The sequence below is a fragment of the Macrobrachium nipponense genome, chromosome 4 (assembly GCF_015104395.2).
Source record: "Macrobrachium nipponense isolate FS-2020 chromosome 4, ASM1510439v2, whole genome shotgun sequence".
In the NCBI taxonomy this organism is placed as follows: Eukaryota; Metazoa; Arthropoda; class Malacostraca; order Decapoda; family Palaemonidae; genus Macrobrachium; species Macrobrachium nipponense.
Genome location: NC_061100.1, coordinates 28,660,025 through 28,677,562, shown reverse-complemented (window position 1 = coordinate 28,677,562; position 17,538 = coordinate 28,660,025). Strand labels below are relative to the sequence as shown.

The 17,538-nt window shown below is 41.1% G+C and overlaps 2 protein-coding genes across 2 annotated transcripts in view; both read right to left on the bottom strand.

Moving 5' to 3' along the window:
- Nucleotides 1–1,643: 1,643 nt before the first annotated feature.
- Nucleotides 1,644–17,538, bottom strand: part of LOC135210829 (oocyte zinc finger protein XlCOF15-like) — a 33,795-nt gene continuing 17,900 nt past the window's right edge. The window contains exon 2 of the mRNA XM_064243702.1: nucleotides 1,644–9,895. Within this exon, the coding sequence (XP_064099772.1) occupies nucleotides 8,609–9,130 (522 nt within the window). The 5' untranslated portion in view covers nucleotides 9,131–9,895 and the 3' untranslated portion in view covers nucleotides 1,644–8,608. The remainder of the gene's footprint in view (nucleotides 9,896–17,538) is intronic.
- On the bottom strand, nucleotides 7,957–8,562 carry LOC135211321 (gastrula zinc finger protein XlCGF57.1-like). The gene has a single exon (XM_064244638.1). The coding sequence runs from the start codon at nucleotides 8,560–8,562 to the stop codon at nucleotides 7,957–7,959; it is 606 nt and encodes a 201-aa protein (XP_064100708.1).

Here is a 17,538-nt window from a genome sequence, read left to right as displayed (position 1 = left end):
CCTCTCGTTCTTCTTCCTCTAATAGTATCCTCCCAAGCCCTCATCACTCCCTCCTTGTTATCCATCCTCAACACATGGCCATACCATCTTAATTATGACTCTTATCACCTTTGTAATTTTACTAAGCCTACCCTTCTTCTTATTTCATCATTTTCCAATCTCTCAAGCAGTGATATTCCCATAATCCACTTCAACATTCTCATTTCTGTTCTCTCAAGCTTTACTTCCTCTTTTCTTCTTAAAGCCCATGTTTCTGCTCCATATATTAACACTGGTCTTATCACTGTGTTATATATCTTGACTTTTAGCTTGATTGGCATTTTCTTATCACATATTACTCCAGCTACCTCTCTCCACTTCCCCTACTGTCAACTTCAGCCTCACATCCTCCCTCTTGGCTTAAAGTAGATCCTAATTATTTAAACTTTTCTGCCTGTTTTATAACTGAGTCACTTCTTTCTTGTATTACTATTTTGTCTCTTATCTTCAATACTGCTCAGCCAAACCTCTGTTTTATTCACACTAACCTTTAAGCCACCCCTCTCTAAAGACTCCTTCCACTCTCCAACCCTTATCTGTAGGTCCTGATGTTTTTCAGCAGTAATCACCAGATCATCAGCGTACAACTCCCACAGCTCTTCATTCCTGATCTCTTCACTTAACGCATCCATGACGAGCACAAACAAATTGTCTTAATGCTGACCCCTGGTGTAATCCAACACTAACTTCAAAGTTTTCTGTTTCTCCAACTGCTGTTTTTACTCTTGTGCTTGTTCATTGATATATCATCTCAACCAGCCTAACCAACTTTTCTGGGACTTTCCTTTTCCTCATACGCCAGAACTTTACTTCTCTTGGGTTTCTATCGTATGCTTTTTCTAGATCTATAAATGCACACTAGTTTCTGGTATGCAGCCAATCAGGAATATTTACATTTTCTTTCACAATACAAAAAGAATCGGCTACATATCTAACCCAAAGCATCTTAGAAAATAAATTTCTTGGAACAAGTCTAGATTAAACAAAATTGCATGTAAATATTGGACAAGAGTGGCAAAAGAGGGTTACCCATTGCCATGCCAAATATTTGTTCATAAAAATTATCACTGAAAGTGAATTTACAATTTTTTATACAAAGGAATACCAAATTAATAATGGTATTAGTAGGTACGGTAATTCTAGATTATACGAGACCAAATGTTGAAGTAAGTCATCAATAGGTACTATATAGTAAATAAAGGTTGAAGTAAGTCATCAATAGGAACTATATAGTAAATAAAGATATTACAAAACTGTTTTTGTAAATGGGAATTAATCAAGACCCATAAAGAGATTTCCCTATTCATCCCATTATCAGTTCAACTGGTTCTGTTAGCTATAAACTTTCTAAATATCTAATTAAATTACTATCACCTATCCTGGGAAACATTTCAAATTCCCATTTACAAAAGTCTGTTGATTTCAGTGCTAGACTCTCCCATGCTGATTTACCGGGCACTGACAAATTCTGAAGTAAAAGTTGCACCGATATCCAAATAATCTGTGGACAGAACAGACCCCACTTTCTCTATCAATCTGATATTTAAGAGCTTGCTAATATTACCTACCTACAAGAATCATCTATTATAGGATCTAAAATTACATTTTCCATTTTATACATAATTTATTTGTGTGTTTGCAGTACATACAAAACAGTCAGTATGGCTAGCATGAAATAACAATTCAGTATTAGTATTTTTATTGATTAAAGCACTGCCACTGGAGTTTAGTAAAAGGGACAGTTATGACTCGTTAGAATCTTGTCCTGATGTTGTTGCATCTAACAGTATTAACACAATAGTGGATGGAACTGGGGCCCTTTCTTCTTATGGTAGAGCCTTGTTCAAGTAGCACTGTAACATCTGGGCTTCTGCATTGTTTCAGCAAACACTGCTTCCAACCTCCAAGTTTGGCAAATTTTAGTCTGGGAAGAATTGGTGAACGGACATTTTGTCTAAGAAGTTAACAAAAAATGTCACTGAGACTAAAGACATTAGATGTGGTACTGTCCCGAGATGCTTTTGATAACTGCTCACTTAAGTCCTGATATGTGCAACACACATGGTTTCACAAGCAGTCAGTTCCTCAGCATAAGTCAGAATTTTCAAGATTTTCATATGGAATTTTTTAGTTCTCTGTTTGGAAATGACTGGGTCTGCCACAATTTCTCACCAAATAGGTCATTAAAGAGTAACAAAGTGTCCTGAACATGAGTAGTTGGCTATACACTTAAAATTTAAAGGGTAACACAAGGTACATAAAAGAAATACTGTACGGATATATTAATGTGACACAACTTCACACAGGTGAGAAGAGTCAAGTAGTGACTAATACTAGTTATGACAGCTAACTTTCATATGTGTGATAAGAGTCTACAGACCATGTCTCACAGACAATGATAACAACAGATGTTTCAAGGAGTCTGACATCAGTGCCCCTAGGCAAAATGGTGTTCTATCAAAAACTCTTTACTTCATCAATAATAATAATAATAATATTAATAATAATAAAAAAAAACCAGAAACAGAATGCTTTTGTTTTACAATGAGATCCAGATAGTACCTCCCAAATTCTAAAGAAAGAAGATTTTGAGACTAGCTGCACTATCAAGTAGTGGATTTGGCAAACAATAATGTTACTCATTAACCCCCACTGATGGCTTGATGTCATACTGCAAGAAGCACAGGGTGGCTCTGCTTTTCATACACGTGGTTTCTGACCCAAACAGCCATGTGACAGAGACGAGTACTACTGCCAATACATTAGCAATACAAGTCTTGTGAGAACTTGAACACAGAAAATGTAGCAACAATTTTCTTACCAGCAATAGATAAAAAAATTCTTAAGATAAAAAAAAGCTTCTAATTGCCATTGAAACTAAAATAAGTGGAATCATAAAATCAAGACTTTGTAACCTGAAGTTAGGACTCTCTTCTACACAGAACACTTAGTAGGCTGTTGGCCAATACCCACTGGCTGTCTCTTGGCTTTACACAATCTGTAAGTAGTATATGGCCAGACACCTTACAAGTACAAATGGGACCAACTAACTCTTGAAACACCTTTTGATGAAAATGTAAAACGGACTTTTAACTTGTTATATTATACTAATTTGGTACCCTAAATGAGGAAAACAAGGATTTACTGTTACCTTTCTACACAATCTCCTACCAGTCACTTACCAGTGGAACCTCGGTTTTCATACATAATCCGTTCCAGAACCCCCACGAAATTCGAAACGTGCGAAAACTGAAACAAATGACTAATGAAATGAATAAATTAACATTTAACATAACTTTGAACCTTTATGCAAAACAATTGAGGAGGGGAGAGGGAGGAGGAGAGGTTATTGTTTGGAAGGGCAATTTCCCTCCAGAAGGACTTCAGGTATCAAGGAAATATCTGGGGTTACTTCTCTTCGTTTTTTACTGGCACTATCTGACGTTACTTCCCCTCTTCGTTTTTTACTGACACTAGGACCAGCTTGAGTTACTGGACCCCTGTCGCACAACAAAACTGTCCAGAGACATTTGTTTCTGGCGTTTCTATAAAATTTGCCTAAAGTTAAACGGCATTGTCATTAAACATGTTGGAAACACAGATTACAATTTCTTTGTTGGGATGATAATCTCCACAAAATTTTTTACAGCATTGAACTTTGCAAACATTTCCTTAATCCCTGAATTGGCACATTATGTATGCCCATTCGTTTTATGAATTTTCCAAACCAGCCTCTGTTGGCCTTAAATTCACTAACAGCAGTGCTTGTTGTAGGCATTTTCTCACTGAGATCAGCATGCAACTTCTTCCAACACTTAGCTACAAGTTTCTTAAATTCTAGCGTTTCTTGCCTTATTTAGCATTTGCACTCAAATAAAAAAAAGAAGCAAAAAGCACAAAAATAAAAAACACAAAAGCAGATTGGGTAACAAAAGAAAGGATGCTTTGTTTTGACACCTGATACGGGGGTTGGTCATGCGCTGGGCCCTGGCTGGAGCGTTTCCTAGTGTATAATAACTGAGGAAACATATGATAACCAAGACAAAATTTTGTATATCAAAAAGTCTACTTAAAACCGAAAAGTATGAAATGAGAGGTGTACGAAAACCGAGGTTTGACTACATATTTCTTAATAAATATGACTGAAATGATAATGCAAGTCCTGACACAGTTACAATTTTTTCTAAGACATTTAAACTATAAAAAAGTTCCTAACTTTTTATGATCTGTCACATAATTCTTTTTCTCTAGTACATTCTAAATAAATCTGACTGGTATTCTGACGTGCTTTCTAATTACTGTTAATTTAAGTAACCTTGCTGCCAACATTCATTGTAATGGAGTAGGCAAAATTGTTTGGGACAATTATAAAAAATCTGCTGTTTTCAAAATACAGCACATTTTAAAAGTTATTTGTGCATGTATTTCTAACATACAAATCTGAAGTTCATTACATAATTATTTAGCTGGTAAACATAAGATCGAACAGCCGTTCAAACTTACTGAGAAGGCAGTAACTGCCGACAGGCATAGGGAAGCCCCGCCCACCTGTCAGTCTGCATTCCACTTTGCCTTCTGGCCCAGGTAACAGTAAACGTTGGTTGAAGTGGTCCATTGATATAAATTAACTTTTAGAATTTGCTATTTGTTCCTATACAAGAACCAACCTTTGTTCATTACATAGGAGACCTGTCCACAGGTGAGAGGAATCTGGGTATTCTCTGAAACAACTGGTAGGTTCACCCAACTTGGGATGTTACCTTAGTTGTCCATTCAGGAGAAGAGGAAGGTACCCCATAACTCTAGCACACTGCATCTATGGGATGTGGGAATTGCTAGACTTCCAGGCCATTATGTAAAGGGTTTGTAATGCGGTAGGATTCTGAAAAGGCATTGGTTTGTGTAGAGGAATATAAAGTTTTTCTTTTGTTCAGTTGTGTTGTGTTTTTGTGCGTTTGAATTTTGTGGTTGGTTGTTGTAATAGATTTTTTCTTTTTCTGTTTGTTTGATGATCCTGTTTAGAGGCCCTTCTGTGTTCTGTTCTGCTTGCACAAGAGAGGTGGAGGACCAGCGTAAGCAGTATCCTGTTTGTCATAAAAGGCTAACCAAAAAGCAGTATCACACTTTATTCATTTAGGAATCCAGCCAAGCAAGTGTCACAGATGGAGAGTTAGCCACCCTTTATTTATTTAGGAATCCAGCCAATCAAGTGTCACAGATGAAGAGTTTGGCCAAATTATAGGAATACAAACTCCCAGTAGTTAGAAGTTTAAAGTTGATACCTTTTCAAGTACTGTACTGTAAACATACTATACGGAAAACAGAATGAAACCAATGGAAGATAAGACTTCTTTGCCTTGAAATGAACAAAACCCCTAATGTTGGTTGTTTATAATTTGTTTCAGTGGAGTGAATTTGATAGAGAAAGCTTAATCATCATTTTGTTTACATGCTGCAGGAAATATTTAAGTAAAGAAAATGCCACAGAAAACTAATAATGATATTTGTTACCCAGAACTACTTAAAGCTTTACTCTTTGAGAACACAAGTAACAGAATATTACATTAATCATGTTAGTTGCAGTGGTGTTGAAAGTGCTGTGGTTGTTCTACATATGTAAGTGTTTTCGTAGTTTAAGTCTAAAATAAGGTAGTTATTGTGTGTGTATGTGGATTGAATAGGAATTGATTTTGTTGTGTACATATACTGTAAGTTTTCATATATTATAAATATAGAGATTGTGAAGTAATTAGGGAATAAAATAGTTCTAAGAGGTTGGGTTTTTGTGTAAACCTTCTGTATTTCTGGCTCGAGTCATAAACCACAGTTTCTTTTTTGTGAAGCCCCAAAATTACTATGCTATTACTCAATCACGTTCTAAGAACCCCTACTGAAGTGTTGGAGAATAAATTAGACAAATATGATCTACAAGTTGCTTTTATTGCCTGTCCTCCTCTCCATTTGCCAAGAGAGGAGGGGACTTGCATCCCTTCATTGCCAATGAAAAGGATATCTGGGTGTACATTTGCAACTGAGAAGTGTTTTAATAATTTACGGTATGCGAATTATAATATTCAAAATAGGATATTTTTTAAAGCCCAGGGATGCAGTGTTACCATGCGCAAACACCACAGCCGGATGGACAGATGGAAAAAAACTGAGTGTAGTTGAGGTGCTACCTATCCTAAAGGGAGCTACGGTATCCAACTTGTTAGCAGCCACCACTGGTCATTAGAAAGTGTGTCCAAGGCCATTGGGCAATATTCTGTCGGTAAAATATTGCGCAGGTGATCATACCTGATCATGTCTCTGTAAATAATACCTTATAGCCCACAAGTTTCTACTGAAAGTATGGGGTGATGTGCCTACATCATGAGTTGGGCTGCAATTCTCCTTCCACACTAGAGGAGACAATGACTGAGGATCAACTTACAGAGCTGAGAGAAGTATACAAGGTAAACTCCTCATCTCTATTACTACTAACCGAAGAGTTAGTCTGATGTGTTGCATTCCTTAAGGATAGTATTGCTCCACTCAAACAAAACTCAATAGTATCTTGCAAGAGTCACTACTTATTGAAAAGTCCTTCAGAGAGGATAATGAGAAAGATTCAAACTTATTGACTGACAGTCCAGAATGTTGTTACAAAGTTTTGGACATCTCTGAACAAAAAGATCTCCATCCAACCAAGTGCCATACATACATGAGTACAGATGACTTGCCTATAACTATGCTAATGTTCGGGCTAAACGAGACAGTCTCTGGGTTCAGTCCTGTATCTGTCTACCATTGAAAAAACTTGTATAGGCTATGAGTCAAACTCCTAAAGGTGAGAGTCATGAAGATAGAAGGACCGTAATAGCTTCTCAGATATACAAAAGATCTCCCTCAAAAAGCAGAGATCTTCTCCTGGAATCAAACCCTGGTTGAAGGCTGACCAAGTCTGCCACAAGCCAGGGCAGAGAAAAGTTTCACTGCCAAGGTAGGTAAGAACTCTTGTTACCTGCTGACAAGCAGCTATGACCAGAGAGATATCCTGTCTCTACCACCAATGACTGGAGATGATTCTAGTCTTGAAGACAGCCACTCAAGGAATTGAATTACTCCATTCCCTACCCTAAATGGAAAGCTACATAGAAAGAAGCTTAATAAGCCTTCTAATAAGGGGCAGACTCTCTCCCTCTAAACTCACAGGCACAGTCAGAGTAGAGTTGAGGTTCAGAAGAACAATACACAAAAGAATGTCTCTAATCCATTCCAACACTTTTTTTACATTCATTGTCCACTGTTGAAACTTGCCTCGTCTGCCGAGTTATCAAGGTCACAAAGACTAAGCCATAGAAATCAAGAGGAGTAAGGCTACATAGTTTACTCCCAATGAATACAAAGGCAGATCATGCTACCAGGATTATACCGTTAAATAAGGTAAACTTTAACATCACAGAACTTCCAAGTGGCTAAAAATATACCGCACTGTAACTGTAAGGTAAATATACTGTATTAGGAAATACATTAGAGGATGATACATACTTAATTCCTTGCAAGAAAACTTAATAGAATGATGTTTAAAAAACTGCAAAAGAAACATATAGTCCACAATCAAAAAAAAGGAAAAGAATACACAAATCTAATAAAAAAAAATTTGAATGGCAAAATATGGGAAGAGAGTTGTGGAAGATATCTGAACTCGACAGCAGCCAGAAGCAAAGTAGAGTGCAGACCGACAGGTGGAAAGGGCTTCCCCTTGCCTGTCTGTTGTTTACTACCTTCCAAATAAGTTTGAATGGGCATTCCAGCTCAAGTTCAAAACTAAATTCCTATGTAAAATATGAAGGTTTGTATTTGTGGAAACAAAACTTAGTAATTTATTAATAACTTGAATTTAAACAAATATTCAGCACAAGAGAGCAAAATCTCTTACATATGCTTTCTCATGTGACCTTTTAGACCATGTGACTGGGAAAAACTCATATGACATTCACTGCATTTGTAAGGCTTCTCTCCGGTGTGGACTCTCATATGCCTTTTCAGATGACTTGAACTATAAAAACTACTTTGACATTCATTACAAGTATATGGCTTTTCTCCCGTATGAACTTTCATGTGCAATTTGAGACCAATTTTCTGGGCAAAAGCACGTGAACATTCATTGCAAGCATACGGTTTCTCTCCTGTATGAATCCTAATGTGTTTTTTTAAAATGTCAAAGTTAGAAAACCTTTGCTGACATTCCTCGCAAGTGTATGGTTTCTCTCCTGTATGAGTTCTCATATGTGCTTTGAGATGACCAGAGTGTCTAAAGGTAGCCTGACATACAGTGCAAGCAAACGGCTTCTCTCCTGTATGAGTCCTCATGTGTATTTTGAGATGACATGCATAGGAAAACCGACTGGGACATTCCACGCATGCATAAGGCCTTTCTCCAGAATGAGTTCTCATGTGCCTTTTAAAATGAGTTGAGTCAGCAAAAGAAATGTCACACAGTGTGCAAACATATGGCTTCTCCCCAGTATGAGACCTCATGTGTATTTCCAGACCATCTGCTTCACAAAAACTTTTCCCACATTCGTTACAATGGAATAGGCTCTTCTTTTTGTGAGTTCTCATGTGCCTTTTGAGACCATGTGGCTGAGAAAAAATTTTTTTCACATACAGTACAGTTAAATGACTTCTCTCTTGGATGATTTCTCAAGTGTGCTTTGAGACTACTTGATGAGGAAAAGCTTCTCTGACATTCATCACAAGTGTAAGGTTGCTCCCCCGTATGACCCATCATATGCACTTGAAGCTTCTGTGACTGTGAAAAGCCCCTTCCACATTCAGGACAAGTGAATTGATTTTCTTCTTTGTGAATACCAACTTCCACAATCACTTTCTTATCAAGTTCTTCATCGGTAATTGCCGAGTCCTTCTCAATGTCTTCAATTTCATCAAACAAATAATCTTCTGGGTCAGCCTTGACCTCAACCTCAACTGATGGGCCTGAATACAATGAGCCTTCATTATAATCTGTAACTGCAGCTGGGTTATCCAAAAGATTTTCATATTCCTGCTTGACTGGAGAAAATGATAATGGGTCCATAGCTTCCATTTTTGCCTTGATGTTCTGACTTACAACTTCTGAGTCTAGCTTAACCAAAAGGGATGGGCCTAAATACAAAGATTACGTGTTATAAAGTATGTACTCAAAATGTTTTAAGTTCACTGTTCAACTGTCTGAATACCACTCTAAATGAAACTTCAATTATAGTACGTAATGACTCCTTAGCTTTCCTGCTGCTATATAATACAGTGTATTCCCACAGATACTTCCAAACAGGACCAACTTAATCTTGAATTTCACATAATACACATCACTTTTTAACTGAATTGTAACTGTATAGCACTCTCCTCACATTCTCTGTAATCACAAGATTCTACATTTCTCTCACATATGTACAAAAATATCTGGTTTTATTTTGAATATTCTTATAACAAATAATCACCTTCACAGTAAAAGTAACTGCTTTACCAGACATACAAAATAAAATTACAGTTTACCAAATAAAAACCTAAATTTCATGTAGCTATTTACATATGCAACATTCATTAATAATTATACTGTCAGAACTTTAACAGCATTGGAATAATTGAGTCTGATATCTGTAATGGTATCTGATGAGCATTTTCTGTACACCAAATCCTGTATTAAGTCTACAAATTATTACAATTGTACAACAGAAATTTAACGACCTTACACTAGTATTTAGAATATGTCAAGGTTATCCAACTGTTCTTTTCTTGAAGTTTTCCAAGCACTCTGCCTTGCCAACGTTACTAGCTTGCTTACCTCACACTGGTGTCAGGTAGTTTCAACCTGGTCAGAGGGAAGAGAGGAGAAATTAGGCTTCCTGGTTAATACTGAAACAAACAAGTAATAAATTTCATCATGAAATATGATTTCCATATCAGGAGATAAAAAATTATTCACATTTCTACAACTACCCTACATACCACATATCCTGTAGTACCTTAATCTATAGGAAAGTCTCTTATCAGAGTTTTGGTTGATACTACAAACTGTGACCACTTGCCAAGACATCAGCACTGTAAATGTATTATTAAATAACCAATTCAGTGTCTACAAAATTTCTTATAAAATACTATTTACACAATTCAAGAATATCTACTCAACACAGAGTATTTCACCATCTTGGAACCATACAGTTTTATTGGATAAAACTAAATGGGAATATCAATTGCACACATGTAAAATAAATATGTTTATCTTATGAAGAAGACAAAGTTCTTCAACCAACTTGACAGATATTACCTTCAAGAAATCATCCAAGCAATCCAAGAGGAAACTTATTCATCTCCCAAAATAAAAATCTGACCAACATGAACCATACAGTTAAGAGGATCAAGTAATCACATATTGCAAATTGCATTGGCTGACCTGCACTAAAAACCCTCATGTTTTGTATGTGAGACTTTAATATTTACAGTCAGTAACCTTTTATTATTTTTAGTCTACTAGCAACAAGTTTGTTGGATATGAAATGAGAATTATCAAGTAGTTTAATATGACCACTGGACTAATTTACAGCAATCTCCCAATGAACAGCATTGATAGAGCCAAGCCCAGTCATAGAAGGTCAAATAAAACTACATATTGGAGTAGAACGGCAACTCCATACCCTTATTCATCCTAGATGGCTTGATGTCAAGTATGCATGAAGCAAAGGGTGGCTCTGATTTTCACACAATGTGTGGCTACTGACACAATCAGCTTTGTGACATAGAGGAGTGTTACCAATATCTGAACCATAGAAGTCTTGTGAAAATGGCATACATGAACATACAATAAATCTAGTGCTGTTGATGATGCTAACGGCAAGAAGAGGCATCAAGCTGAAAGGGCTTACTGTACTGTAAATTGATACAGCATCATGTTATGGTACCAATAACAGTGATGCAGTAACTTGTGGTGAAAATCAACTTACGCTTGGAGCTGGAACAGATCCTTGTATAAGTTGAGGATGCACTAACAAGTGACAAGTCACAAGAAATCCTCTATTAGAGGATAACTTTGAACTCTCGGGTTTTATGGGCTTTTCCATCTCCCATGTGCACTTCCAGCTGCCTTCAGATGGTCCAGAGTCTTCTAGCCCTTTCGTCTTGCTAGGCTCAACAGGGAATGAGCATACTGGAGAGACTGGCATCTATAGAGATGTTTGTCAGATTAGGCACACTTCATATGAGAATTCTCCAGCTTTATCTGAAGGCCAACTGGGACAGAAAGACACAGCCAGACACTTTTCAGATCACCCAGGAGATCGAATTGGACCTAGAGTGGTGACTGTCATAAGAAAGGCTGTCAACATCTGAGCCTCCACCAAGACTTTTATTCCGATGCTTTACGGTGCTGTAAAATACCACCGGCACTGAAAAGCATCGTAATGATTGGACTGCCGTAAGTCAAGGATGCACTGTAATTACTTTGTTACCAAGCTTTGATGACTTTTAACAAATTTTTCTGAATGTTTAATCATATGAAAAATGTTATTGTTAGTATACAATAAGGTTTTGTACATACTTACCTGGCAGATATATACTTAGCTATACGTCTCTGACGTCACGACAGAATTCAAAACTCGCGGCACACGCGACAGGTAGGTCAGGTGATCTACCTTACCCGCCGCTGGGTGGCGGCTGTAAGAACCAATCTCCCTTTCCAGCCAGAATTTTTCCTTCCACCGGTCTCCTGAGGGGAGGCTGGGCGGGCCATCAATCGTATATATCTGCCAGGTAAGTATGTACAAAACCTTATTGTATACTAACAATAACATTTTTGTACATGACTAATTTCCTGTCAGTATATACTTAGCTGATTGACACCCTTGGTGGAGGGAAAAAGACAGCAATATAAATATGGAAAAAAGGGGAAAAAACACACTAGTTGTAGGATGTAAATACAACCTTGGTTCTTACCTGTTTAGGCAGAAGACTTCGTAGTTACTGTCTATGAGTCTGCGTTGCCTTAAGAGCTTCAGCGAGGGCGTGACCTACAGCTGACAGACTCTTTGGGTCTATAAAAGGGATTTGGTTATCCGCTTACTTGATAGAATCCGAGCAGGATCTGTCAACGGGGATTCGCCCACTTATATGACAGAACCTAACCACTATCATTGCAAGGAGCTCAAACATAAACCGATCACCTAACCAATCTAATCATTGTTAGACTACGAAATGAAAAACATGCGTAACCGCATGTTCTTTCAAACAACCAAAAACTTACAACCTAACAAGGGGAAAAATATATACTACTAAGGATATGTCTCAGCTCCCTGCCCCAGCACCGAATCCGCCGATACGTACGGGCCTAACCCGAAGCACTTTTCATACGTAATTTTGACGTCTCTCAGATAGTGGTTTGCAAAGACTGAGTTGCAACGCCAGAATGTTGCCTTCATAATATTACTCAGGGATATGTTTTTGTTAAAAGTCAATGACGTGGCAATAGCTCTTACCTCATGAGCTTTGACCTTAAGAACTTTGAATTGACTTTCATCACATATCGCATGCGCTTCTTTCACCAGGCTTCTGATAAAGAAAGAAAGCGCATTCTTCGAAAGAGTCCTCCTTGGATCTCTTACAGAGCACCAAAGGTTGACATCATTGCCCTTAAGTTTTTCTTTCTCTGTAGATAGAATTTTAAACTTCGTACTGGGCAAAGCGACCTCTCTGCTTCCTCGCCTACTAATGCAGACAAGCCTTGTACTGCAAAGCTCCTAGGCCAAGGATTTGAGGGGTTTCTCGTTCTGGCCAAGAACGAAGGAAGGAACGAACAGATAGCTGCATCTCCTCTGAATCCCACATTTCCTTCTAGTGCATGGAGTTCACTAACCCTCTTTGCGGAAGCCAATGCCATGAGAAAAATTGTCTTCTTCGTGAGGTCTCTAAACGAGGCAGACTGAGGCGGTTCGAACTTATTGGACCTCAGGTAACGTAGCACTACATCCAGATTCCAACTCGGAATCCCTGGAGAAACCTTCTTGGATGTTTCAAACGATCTTATTAGATCATGAAGGTCCTTATCTTCTGAAATGTTTAAGTTTCTGTGCCTAAACACTGCAGATAGCATGCTACGATAGCCTTTAATGGTTGATACCGCCAATCCACTTTCTTCCCTAAGGAAAAGTAAGAAGTCTGCTATTTGGGTCACAGAGGTACTGGAAGAGGAAAAGTGATGGTTCCTACACCATCGCCGAAAGACGTCCCACTTCGATTGGTAGACTCTAAGGGTAGAAGGCCTTCTTGCTGCTGCGATAGCCGTTGCAACTCTTGCAGAAAAGCCTCTCGTTCTGACCAAACTTTTGACAGTCTGAAGCCAGTCAGATCTAGCGGCGGGGAGGTTTTTTGTGATACCTCTCGAAGTGGGGGTTGTCTGAGCAGATCGATCCTCTGTGGTAATGTTCTCGGAAGATCTACTAACCATTCCAGTACCTCTGTGAACCATACTTGTGCGGGCCAGAACGGGGCTACCAGCGTCATCCTTGCTTGTCCCTTCCGATTCTGCAAATTTCTTTAGAGTCTCTCCCAGTATCTTGAATGGAGGAAAAGCATACATGTCTAGACCCTTCCAATCTAGTAGAAACTCGTCTATCGACACTGCCCTCGGGTCCGATATCGGAGAGCAGTAGTTGGCTATCCTCGCATTCTTGGCTGTGGCGAAGAGGTCTATATGAGGTTTGCCCCAAAGCTTCCACAGGTCCTGGCAAACATCCTCGTGAAGAGTCCACTCTGCAGGCAGGACTTGATCTTTCCTGCTTAGGAGGTCTGCTCTGACGTTCTTTTCTCCCTGTACGAACCTGGTAAGGAGACAAATCTTCCTTTGCTCTGCCCAAAGCAGAAGTTCTTTTGCTGTCTCATACAGGGAGAAAGAGTGAGTCCCCCCTGCTTCCTGATGTAAGCCAGGGCCGTGGTGTTGTCCGAGTTGATCTGTACTGCTGAAGCTAGGACGTGGGGCTCAAAAGCTTTCAAAGCTAGCCAAACCGCCATCAGCTCCTTCTTGTTGATGTGCCAGGTCGCCTGTTCCTTCTTCCAGGTGCCTGACACTTCTCTTGAGCCGAGCGTTGCTCCCCAACCTGTTTCCGAGGCGTCGGAATACAACACTTGGTTGGGGTTCGGAATGTGAAGGGACATCCCTTCTGCAAACCTGAGAGGGTTGGCCCACCAAGAGAGGTCCTTCTTGATTTCCCTTGAGATCTCGAAGGAGAACTCTAGGTTTTGCGAACGACACCTCCAGTTTCGATGTAGAAAGAACTGGAGAGGTCTGAGGTGCAACCTTCCTAGAGAAAGGAATTGCTCCAACGAGGAGAGTGTCCCCAACAAACTCATCCACTCCCTCGCTGTGCATACTTCTTTCTCTAGGAAGGCTTTGACTTTCTCTGACCCTCGGGCTATCCTTTCTGGAGACGGAAAAGCCCGAAAATCCAGAGAAGCCATCCGAATCCCCAGATAGATATGATCTTGACTGGGGATCAACTGAGACTTTGAAAGTTCACAAAAGTCCCAGAGAACTTGCCATGAAAAGGGTCTTTTGTAGGTCCTCCAAACATCTTTTCTGCGACTTGGCTCTGATTAGCCAGTCGTCCAAGTAAAGGGACACTCTGACTCCCTCCAAATGTAGCCATCTTGCTACATTTTTTCATTAGGGCCTTGTTGCAAGACCTGAGAGGGGCTGTTGAAAGGCCGAAGCACAAAGCCCTGAACTGGAATATCCTTCCTCCCATCATGAACCTGAGGTATTTCCTTGAAGAAGGATGGATAGGCACATGGAAGTAAGCGTCCTGAAGATCTAGGGACACCATCCAGTCCCCTGGCCGAAGGGCCGCCAACACTGAGGATGTCGTCTCCATGGCGAACTTCCTCTTTTCTACAAAGAAATTCAGGGCGCTTACATCCAGAACCGGTCTCCATCCTCCTGAGGCTTTTGGAACTAGAAAAAGGCGGTTGTAAAAGCCCGCTGAGCAAGGGTCGCTCACTAGCTCTATAGCCTCTTTCTCGAACATTTGTTCCACTGCTTGTGTTAAAGCAAGGTTCATGATGGGATCCCTGTACCTGGCCACCAACTCCCTCGGAGTCGTTGTCAACGGTGGTCTTTCCGTAAAGGGAATCAGATATCCTTTCCGGATAATCGAGAGGGACCAGTTGTCCGCTCCTCTCTTTGCCCAGGCTTCCGAGAATCTTAGAAGTCTGGCACCTACTGGTGTTTGGAGGACTACTTCCCTACTTCTTAGCTCTGGCAGAGCGTGAGAAGGATCTACCTCTCTTGAAAGGTCTATTACCTCTCGAGGTAGAGGCTCTAGAAGGAGGGCCCCTCGAAAGGGCTCCTGTCTAGCTGGAGTCTCCTTCTTCGTCTTCGTCTGAAGGAGGTCCTAGGCTTCCGTGCCGACTGCGCGAGCATGTCCTGAGTCGCCTTCGCAGAGATAGATCCTGAGATGTCCTGTATTAGCTTCTTCGGAAATAGCAGAGGCGAGAGCTGCGAATACAGAAGAGAGGCTCTTTGGGCATGCGAAACAGACTTAGTCAGAAAAGAGCAGAAGACTGATCTCTTCTTAAGGATCCCTGCTCCAAACAGGGAGGCTATTTCGCTCGATCCATCTCTAACTGCTTTATCAATGCACGTTAGAACACTGTTGAGATCTTCTGGCGAAATAGCATCCGGGTTCTGAGTCTTCTTAGCCAAGACCCCCAAAGACCAGTCAAGGAAGTTGAAGACTTCCAAGATCTAAACATTCCCTTCAGCAGGTGGTCAAGCTCGTTCATAGCCCAGGTAGTCTTAGCAGACAAAAGAGCCGAGCGTCATGCTGCATCTACCAGAGAAGAGAAGTCCGCATCCGCCGATGAAGGAAGACCCAGGCCTAGGGGTTCTCCAGACTCGTACCAAAACCCCAGTCTGCCCGTAAGCTTGGAAGGAGGGAAAGAAAACACAGTCTTCCCTTTCTCTTCCTTAGAAAGCAGCCAATCACCAAAACCTCTCAAAGCCTTCTTCATTGAGATGGTTGGCTTCATCCTCACACAAGAGGAAACTTTCGTCTTCTTCGAAGTCGAGAATAAAGAGAGAGGAGACGGAGGAGCGACGGGAGTAAGGGAGTCTCCAAACTCTTGAAGAAGGAGATCTGTAAGGATCTTATAGGACGAAACTGACGAGTCCTTCACCAAGTCCTCTTCTGAAGGTTCAACTTCATCCACTGAAGAACCCTCCGCTTCTTTACGAGGGCAGTTAGCCTTCTCTAAAGAAGTGCGCCTGTCCAGAGAGTGCCTCGTAGCAGACTGGCGCCTATCAGGGGAAGCCAAAGTTTCTGGAGAGCTCCTCTCAAATGAGTCCTTCCTACTCTGATGAGTGCGTGCTCTTTGATCCTTAATCCTACTCCTAGAAAGCCGGGCTTCCAAAGGGGAGCGCCTGCTAGGAGAGGAGAGCCTACTATGCTCAAGGCGCTTCTCAGGATCCATGCGCCTGTTCAAAGGAGAGCGGCTGCTAGGCGAGCTGCGCCTACCATGAGGTGAACGCCTACTAGGCTCTTGGCGCCTACTTACAGGAGAGCGAAGCCCTGGAGAAGGTCGCCTACTAGGTGACCGGTGTCTACCATGCTCCACAAACTTCGATCCAGACTTGTGTGTCTCTTCAAAAGGTAGTCTCCCAGAAGAGACATATCTTTCAGGCTCTACACGCCTGTCCTGAACAGAGCGGCTAAAAGGAGAGCCGCGCCTATCAGGAGAAAAGCGCCTATCCTCCGCACCACGCTTGGGAGCGGGAGAGCGTCTACTTGGGGAGTAGCGCCTACTAGGCTCAAGGCGCCTAACAAAAGGCGAGATCCTGTCTCTTGACGAATCCATCAAAGAGTAGGCTCTCTTATCCGGAGAATGAAGGATCTTCGGAAATGCGCGAGAAGACGAGGCTGTACGCCTGTCTTTAGACGAACGCCTACTAGGCGCTAGATCCCTTCCTACTGGAGAGATGAAGTCACCAGGAGAAAGCTTCTTGGGCGATTGACGCCTGGAAGACGACAAGCGTCTGCCGAGGGAAGAGCGCCTCCTTCCATCCGCTGATACAGGAGAGAGAACCAACTCTGACTGCGACGGTAACACAGGCGAAGGAATCCTAGACTTCTTGACAGGGAGAGAGACGTCTTTCCGACGCGTTCCTCCTGCCAAGGAGCCCGCCAGAGCCGAAATCTGCGCTTGCAGTCCAGCAAGAATTCGAGCTGGAGATCTTGCAAAATCCTCCACCGGAGAAGAGGCTCGAAGCCTACTATGAGGCGAGAACTCCTGCTCCATCCTGGGTTTCTTGATCTCTACTTCCGGCTCTTCTGGAAAAACTTCCGGGCTGGAAGGAAAGGCGCCAGGAGCCTTCCAGGCTCTCTTCAGCGGACGCGAAGAATCCGAGGCGCTCCATCCTCTTCTAGGCGAAGGTGAGGAAGAAGAAGAGAAGCATTGGCGCAATACCTCCTT

What these genes read in the sequence shown, in the direction of transcription:
- LOC135211321 (XM_064244638.1), bottom strand. Translation starts at nt 8,562, where the DNA reads ATGAGGTCTCATACTGGGGAGAAGCCATATGTTTGCACACTGTGTGAC.